The sequence below is a fragment of the Salvelinus namaycush genome, chromosome 4 (genome assembly GCF_016432855.1).
Source record: "Salvelinus namaycush isolate Seneca chromosome 4, SaNama_1.0, whole genome shotgun sequence".
Taxonomy (NCBI): Eukaryota; Metazoa; Chordata; class Actinopteri; order Salmoniformes; family Salmonidae; genus Salvelinus; species Salvelinus namaycush.
In genome coordinates, this window is record NC_052310.1 from 70,558,505 (window position 1) to 70,566,966 (window position 8,462).

Sequence of the window (8,462 nt, forward strand, 5' to 3'; positions counted from 1 at the left end):
CTACTTTGAAGAATCTCAAATATAAACTATATTTAGATTTGTCGCTTTTTTGGTGACTACATGATTCCATGTGTGTTATTTCATAGTTTTGATGTCTTCACTATTATTCTACACTGTAAAAAATTTTTTTTACAAATTAAGAAAAACCCTTGAATGAGTAGATGTGTTAACTTTTGAGTGGTACTGTATCTAATACATTGAACAGGAATTATTAACAGCACTTCTTATACAGTACAGTGGCTAGCTACATAAAGTGTCAGAAAATAACATCCCTGTGCAAGTCTAAAGTGCATCATTACAATGTGATTTTACAGTGATGTCAACTAAGGGGGTGTTTATCATGATACATTAGGATAGCATGAGTTAGGCAGCAAAAACAATTAACCGGACCGTTTGACAAACCATTGGAAAAAGACTTAGTTTATGAAATGTCAACATTGTATTTGGAAAGCACACTAATATCATAGCACATAGCTGAGTTCTGGTATAGCCTCATTAGATTATATTGCTAATTACTACATCAATCATGTACATACAACTCAGTCTTCATACCCAAATACTTTAGGTTTTACATTTTAGGATCATGCTAACTTTTTTGAAGACATACAGTACAAATCTGAGATGTAAATTCACATAATTTGTCTTTACTCATCACCAAGAGTAAGAAACAGTGGCGTTTTTGAGGCACAAAGATGATACAAAGTTACCGTTTTGACCATCAGGCTCAGACATTGTCACTTTAAAAGGATATGTAGCTTTTGATTGAACAGTGCATAGAGGTACCATGGAAAAGCACTAGTCCACAGAAAGTTTCCAGAGGTTCTTGGTTCCTGAGAGTAGAAGAACATTGCCCCTAGACGCTAATCTAAGGGCAACATGGCTCGGGTAGGGCTGGTTGATTGAGGCAGAATGATGTAGACTGAATGTTAGGCACAGTTCGTGCCATGCAAAAGAGCTGGTGTATCAGCTGATGTTTGTTGCCTTTCTCTGGCTGCTCCAGCATCCATAGATAGAGATGAGCCCTTAGAGATGGTAATCGATTCAGCTGCAGTTCCACCAGATACAGACACAGTACATCAGTTACCAGGCCTTACAAACAATTTGTAAGGCGCTTGCTTAATAGCTCACCTCCAACAAGAAACAACTGCATGTCCAGCGCAAAAGCAGAGCAATTTTTGCGTGTTTACTACGAAAGCCATACTACGCCAACTGCCAGGGCTTTCCTCTGTTCTCACTCAGGTCCTCTTTTGTTTTCTGGATGCAGGTAAATATCTCCTTGAACAGGGCCTTGTACTCAGGCTGGTGAAGTTCATCCTCCTGGCCATTCGTGTCTGTGCCTGCAGCCTTGCGAAGGGAGGCTGGGGCTGGGCTTTGTGGGCAGTCGAACGGGGCTACGCTGGGTGTCTGGAGCTCCTTGTGGTTGTTCTGCTGGTTTGGGTACGGCTCCCCCTGGTGGCAGAGCTGCAGCAGCGCATCATATTTTACCTGCAGGGCGCTGTACTGAGCGTCAACCTCGTTGAGGAGGGAGATCCCACGCTGCTTCACCACCTCTGAATGGCGGACGCACGAACGCTCATGGTCATGACTCTCGTCTACCTCTGACCCATCACCCCGTGGTGACCTCAGCTGCTTCTCGCTGTTGCATCTCTTCAAGACGTCACAACCTTTCGGGTTGGAAAGGTAGCTGACGTCCAACACGTCTTCCTCGCTCTCTCCATCCTCCCCCATCCCCCTCTCCTGGTTCAGGGGGAAGAAGAGGGTATTGGGCAGCATTGTCAGCCTGACCCTTGACCTCCAAGCTTTGGTGGCATGGTTGGCTCTCCACAGCTGACGAAGCTCCTCAGCCTCACACTCCAGCTCCGCTAGTCTGGCCTAGACAGAGAGAGACAGAGAGGATTCAGTAATGTAACTTGTAACTACCATTTCACTACATACAGTAGGAGCAAACAGATTGCATTGGCTTAAAATTATGCTCTGTGTGAGTTGCTTCTCTCCCTCACCTGGCACCCCGCCATCATTCCCAAGCGCTGCTCCAGCACCACATTCTCATTGGCTAGCAGGTCTGCATCTCGCTCCGCCCCCTCCCTCCGAGCACGTTCATTGGCCAGCTGGGTCTGTAGAGAGCGGAGCGATTGCCGTAGCGACTCCTGCTCCTCCTCTAGCCACGAGAGGTCAGAGGGAGACCAGCGGTCATCAGATTGGTCGCCAGAGTTGTAACTCGAGTACCTGAGAGGGGTCAGAGGAAAATCTAACTTTATGTTTTTTAAGTATTGGGAATCAACTTTTGTTTCAGTCCAGACCAGCAGTTACACACCTAATTAGTCTTATTAAGTTACTGATAAACTGCCAACAAGTTATTCAAGCATGCGTTTGATGAATTGGTAGCAAGATATCCTGTATCAAACAGACTAATCAGAAGTGATCTTTCGTGTAGGGCAGAGATTAGTGTCCTTACGAGTGGACTATGACCTTTGGGTGACAACTGTGACCACGTTTCAGTGAAGTCAGTAGGGAGAGAGTACTATAGTCTGCTTGGCATGTGTTTTGATCAGTGATCTACGAGCTTTGGCCTGGATTAAAGGAGGGGCCCAACCCTAACTGGATTACACAGTCTGAACTGCTATGGCCTCAGAGGGCAGGAAGAGGGCTAGAGTACTAGCAGTAGTACTAGTCTCCTTAACCAGTGTGAACAGCAAGAGAGGTAACACACAGAGACAGAGCCAAATCACACCACTAGAGCAGGGCCAAGAGGGACTTTTGGAAGTCAAAGTGGAATTGAATGAATGCCATCTAGAGTAGGGTTTAAGGCCTTAGGCCATCTAGAACAGAACTAATGGCAACTTCAGGTGGGCTAGTCTTTTCTACGTATTTTCAACAAAAAGTTTTTTACCTACAGCTTAAAAACAATGAATAATGCACAAGCTATTGAGTTCTAAATGCATAAAATGTTAATCAATTTAGCATCATTTTCCATTTGATGAATCTGACCTTATTGTGCCATGTCTATTTAACCCCATGCAGACCTGACTGATCTATATAGCTTTATATTACGTCAGAAGATTAGGTGAAGGAGAGGGTATAGAGGAGAGTTCAGACAGGAAGTAACAGAGAGTAGCCAGACACCAGCTCCAGTAAGAGGAGCGCACAGATTCTATCTTCGACAGACCAGTGCTGGCCCACTTGTTAAAGTATGTGTCTATTCCAGCTCAAGGAACAGTACAGATTGTCCAGATCTAAAAATCAGTGTGTTGAGTGGGTTATGTTTGTATTTCATGAGTGCAGTGATCTCACCTCTGTGTGGGTTGCAGGTCATTCAGGCAGTACACACTCTGCGCTCCGTAGGGCCGACATGCCTCTGTAAGGGGTTTCCTATTGGGATTGGCAGGGGTGGTCTTCAGATCCTCTACCTGACATTGAAGATCCTCCATCTGGGTCTGTAGAGCTTCGATCATCTCGGTCAGCCTGAAGAGAGAGAAAATAATCCTCACACATTTAGCTCTCCTCTCACCAACACATGTTGTTTTCCATTCCATCTCTAATTATCTGGAGAAAGACTGCGTCCCGATTCTCCAAACCGCCATGGATTTAGATGAATAGGATTAGCATAAGCATTGGCTGGAGGGAGTTTCCACCATTGTTAGATCCATGTGAGAAAAGTGTGCGAGAAGGGTGAAGAACTGGAACACAGCCTCAGGCTTTAAACCCAACAACAGCCTTACCCCTGGATCTTGTGCTGGGCGGCCCTGTTGTCCTGTACCAGGCGGGTGTTGCTCTGCTCCAGCTCTCTGGAAGACTGGTCAAGCTGCTCGTAGACCTTAGCATGCTGGTCATTCACATGCCTCAGGAGGTCCATCTGCTTAGTCAGGTACTGGAGAAGGAAGATGGAGTAGAAAACCAGGACTCAATATCATCACATAACCCACCTTCAAATTCACAATTTTACATTGAATCAAGATTACACCATTGTACTTGTTCAAGTCAATACGATTGGTTTTAAGCCAAGGCATACACATGATTTATTTTGGTTGCTTATCAAACCATGAACGAGATCAAACTTGCAAGAATCAATGACAACTACCTCCTGTCTGGGCGACTATTATTGCTTTGATAGCAACATGTCTGTACTAGCCTCTGCTGGGCCAAATTAGTATTTGTAAGAGCGCAACACCTCTGATGAGGAATATAGAACGGCACCAACACACAGTAAAGGTCAGGCTCTTCTTATTAAGACAAGTTGATTCATACTGAGGTGCTAAAGACACGAGCACAGTGGTGCTGGTATAACATAACTATCATTCTCCCTATACTCTTCTTTCCATCTATCCTGCTCTTCTCTGGCTCAACCTGTTCTCAATGGAAAAGGGCAATCTTATCAGGGTAAAACGGGGAGAATGCCATAGACAATATAACAGTTCTATCTATGGAGAACGCTGTGAACCTTAAGCTCATTAAGATCCTGATCAGTCACAGAAAGCTAAACTTAAAACACCAATACTACTACACTAAATGGGAGCTGTACATTATCTTGCAATGCTACTCAGTTACAGAACAACATTCTTTGGAATTCTGCATGTTAATCATACAATTATAAAAAAGTGGCAATTATCTATAGTGTTTTTCCTAGAGTGAGAGAGGTCAATGTTCTAAAGGCAAGATAACGTTATAATTTACAGCATCAGGCTGTTTCTACATGCAGTCAGGTCATGAAATGGATGGCGACGTTAGAGAGATTCATTCTGTCAGTCAGCAGTTTCAAAGATGAGGGGAAGGATTTAGGAGTTGACCCTACTCAAGGAAATTAAATCCAGAGCTCATATGGAAGTGAATGGCTGCTGCTGACCATACAAGATGGTTTCACTGGTGATATAAGAGAGAAACCACAAAGACTGTGAATGTGATATTTAAATACAACATAACTGGTTAAATATTTTGATTCTCTAGCATTGAGAGGCTATTTAATCTCTAGTTGCTATAAATCACAACAATTCAATGGTGACTATGTGAGTGTGTCAAAGGTTCAAAGGTATATCCCCCCCCCCCCAAGAAAAGAGGACAACTGATATGGGCCATCTTTATCTTTCCTGGTCCTCTGAAAGTTCACTGGACAAGGTGAAAAGCAATGAAGTATGTTGTTTTCAAAGGAGTGAGAGCCCCACTGTTCCTCTACTGTTTGATAATGGTGGTGTTGTAATCCTGTACATGGAAAAACAAAAGACTTATTCCCTGGGGCTTTACAGTATCGAAAGACAAGGATTCGTATATGGATTTTGCAGTCTTGACAAAACCATTTCAGTCAAAACGTCTGCATTATACATTTCACATTCTATTCCATGACCTTTGTGCTTCTAGGGTCATACCCTACATGGACCCATGGTAAGCAACAGGTCCAGCAGAGAGATTAAGTAATTAATCAGGATCAGACCCACTAATCTCTTCTTCAAAGGAAGTTAATGGGGTGGCAGGTAGCCTAGTGGTTAGAGCATTGGACTAGTAACTGAAAGGTTGCAAGGTTGAATCCCTGAGCTGACATGGTAAAAATCTGTCGTTCTGCCCCTGAACAAGGCAGTTAACCCACTGTTCCTAGGTCGTCATTGAAAATAAGAATTTGTTCTTAACAGACTTGCCTAGTTCAATAAAGGTAAAATAAAACAAAAAAAATGGAAGCCTGCCTTTTGTAAATCTGGAACACTTGATTTTATTTGGGAGTTAAAGGAGCAGAAATATGAGGTGAGTTTCTATTGTTTTCAACACGCAAGGAACACACTGATGCCTAACGGAAAGGCCTCAGGTTTGCCAACTAGTGCTTGATTACCTGGATACTGTGTGCTACTGCTGGGCTGGAACAAAAGCCTGCAAACACTACAATAGCTCTCCGAAAGTGCCTTTAGCTGCAGTTAGGGACTGTGTGTCCACATACTTCTGATTGGTCAAACCGAGTTATCGTTACCCTGGTAGTTACAGCTTGACTGGTTAAAACCCTTACCTCTATCTCCTGTAGCTGTTCCTGATTGGTGGAGTACATCTGCTGATGACCCTGCTCCAGCTCTCTGTTCCTGTCCAGCAGGGTCTTCCCCAGCTCAGCAGCCAGGTGGAGGTCTGCATGGGAGGAAAGAGAGATCACAGAAGAGGCTCTATAAATAACTTATCAAATGAAAGGTTGGGCAAAGATGAAGCCATTAGTGTGACAAGACCTGGCAGACACATCTAGTGCATCTATGGCTGTGTCTGTGCATGTGCCTCAATTCTCAATGACAGGTGGGTAAATCGATCTTGCAGACATCCTAGCTGCATTTGTGTGTCAAATACATGTTACTTGTGCTGCCCTTGATTTACAGTAGTTTGCTTACAATGGAACATGATCCCAAAAGGGATAAATCAAGCGCACCTCAAATATATTTGAGATATGTAAGCTATTTGACCCAAGTCAGGACATTTACAATCAGAAAGGTACAAAATAAATCTACCTTAATCACTGTGGCCTAATTCATGCGTTGTGAAATGGTCTCTCATTTACAGGATGTGTGCCGGGGAGTTTCTCTCTAAGCATGAAATATAAACTGAATATCTTCTAATCTAGAGAGCACCACTATATATTTCCCGATTTCCTTTCCTTAGATTTCTATTCCAGAATTAATTAAAAAATGGTCAATAAAAGATCTTGAACTAGGAAAATTAGTGGAACAAAACCTTATTATATGCAGAGTAATCTCTGCAGCATGCGTAAAAAAGAGACTGCCCACATCTGGTTTTCAGCGGGAAGGGAAAGCTACTGTAGGTTGAATCTAGCTGCCTTGAAAACCGGATGCATCAGGTTGCTTGCAACTCCGCTAAGGGTGTGTTAACCATAGATGATAGAGGACTCATCTTTGGATCTGTGCCATTATAGTGCCTGTGACAGTGCCATTGAGGCAATCTTCATTTTGAAGTAGTCAATTTACTTCACGATTGGCTGATCCCTCCTGATGACCCAGTGGTCCATCTCCAACAGGGTCACCAGGAGGGATCAGTCAATGAAGTTGGAAGTCCCAACCAGTTGACTACATTAAAATGGTGGAAGCCCTCAATGGTGCTGCCCATTCAAATATGGCATTTTGGCCACTAGATACCTTTATCATTCTCTATCGCGGTAACCTAGAAGTAAAATCTCGCATAATTTGGTCAACTGCGCAATTAACTCCCTTGGTATACGGTCAGTGCTATACGGAATCATTGGGATGTCCCTACCCTAAACCATTTAACATTTCAACTGCAATAGGGTAGGGACGTCCCAAGGGTCCGCGATAGCACGTACCCTTGGTCTACATGCAGAATCTGCCCACGGGAGATTACATGCAGAGAAGACCATTGAAAAATCTGTAGAAAATTTAAGACAAAGGATGCATTGTTTCAAATGGTTGGTTACATCCGTGGCAGTGGAATGGTAGCCTCGGGTGTTCCAATTCTGCTTGAGATAACCTTGAAATATTTGGCTGAAGTCCGACAGTGTTTTCTGTCGCAGTACAGTAGGCTAGAGTTATACCTACCAATGTGTCCTGTAAAATGCATTCGTTAGTGACACCTGCACCTGCCCTATGAAAAAAGGGGTGCACCAGGCGCTCATTGATTCCACACCTGCTAGAAAATAATTTATTAGCCTAACGCTGCCGGAGTGTCAAATTGTGGTCACTGCCAGGTTGTAGCTGTCATTTGATACGCACAGCACAAGTGAGCCCGCGCTTTCACAGTCTCGGTCATCATGGATAGAAGAAGAATATTTACCATGCTCAAGGTCCTGGTTGTCATACCAAGGTTCTTCCTCCTTGATTTCGAATTCTTCAACCTCAATCATATCTGTAAGCATCTTCGGTCACAATGACTCACCGACATCAATAGTTTTCACTGGAATAGGGGGCTATTTTCGCGGAAAATGCATTAATCTGCCTTTGAGGTGTTCAATTTGCAACAAAGAATACACCAAGTGTGTTTCCCCTCATCAGCTGGCGCTGTCCAAAGCCGATGTCTACTCACCGGCTACAACTACAATATTATGAAACTGCTTAACCATCCCACAGCACATATTACCACCCGGTGTGGTGAAAGGTGAAACATCTCTCTTTTGGAACATGACGATACGAGCGTTTGTTTCAAAGAAAGCTCCGTAAACCACGCCTTAGTGGGCAGAGCTAGGCATGTTGAACTGGGACACGTTTAAATAGGGAGAAAAGCCTCTCATTTTAAAATGGGTCCCTGGTGGTTCTGTTTTGCCTAGTTATGCTAATATATTTGAGACCAGTGTATTACAGTTAATTTTCGTCTTTGACTCAATAAGTAAAATATATTTGATTAGTAAACAAGGAAAAAACGAGTCCCAGACAGTTCGCAATATATTGTTTTTATATATATTGTTATTATACATATAGATAGATATATAGATATTTTTAAGGTTCTTAAGGCAAAAGGTTCCTGGAGGCACCTTTAGGGGT

General features: G+C 43.3%; 1 protein-coding gene across 1 annotated transcript; it reads right to left on the reverse strand.

The window, feature by feature from the left end:
- Positions 1 to 449: 449 nt before the first annotated feature.
- On the reverse strand, positions 450 to 8,035 carry LOC120045712 (cerebellar degeneration-related protein 2-like). Its single transcript, XM_038990654.1, has 6 exons — positions 7,759 to 8,035; positions 5,984 to 6,096; positions 3,720 to 3,868; positions 3,292 to 3,462; positions 2,001 to 2,226; positions 450 to 1,872 (listed from the first exon to the last, which is right to left on the reverse strand). The coding sequence occupies exons 1-6, from the start codon at positions 7,838 to 7,840 to the stop codon at positions 1,201 to 1,203; spliced, it is 1,413 nt and encodes a 470-aa protein (XP_038846582.1). The 5' UTR covers positions 7,841 to 8,035; the 3' UTR covers positions 450 to 1,200.
- Positions 8,036 to 8,462: the final 427 nt, after the last annotated feature.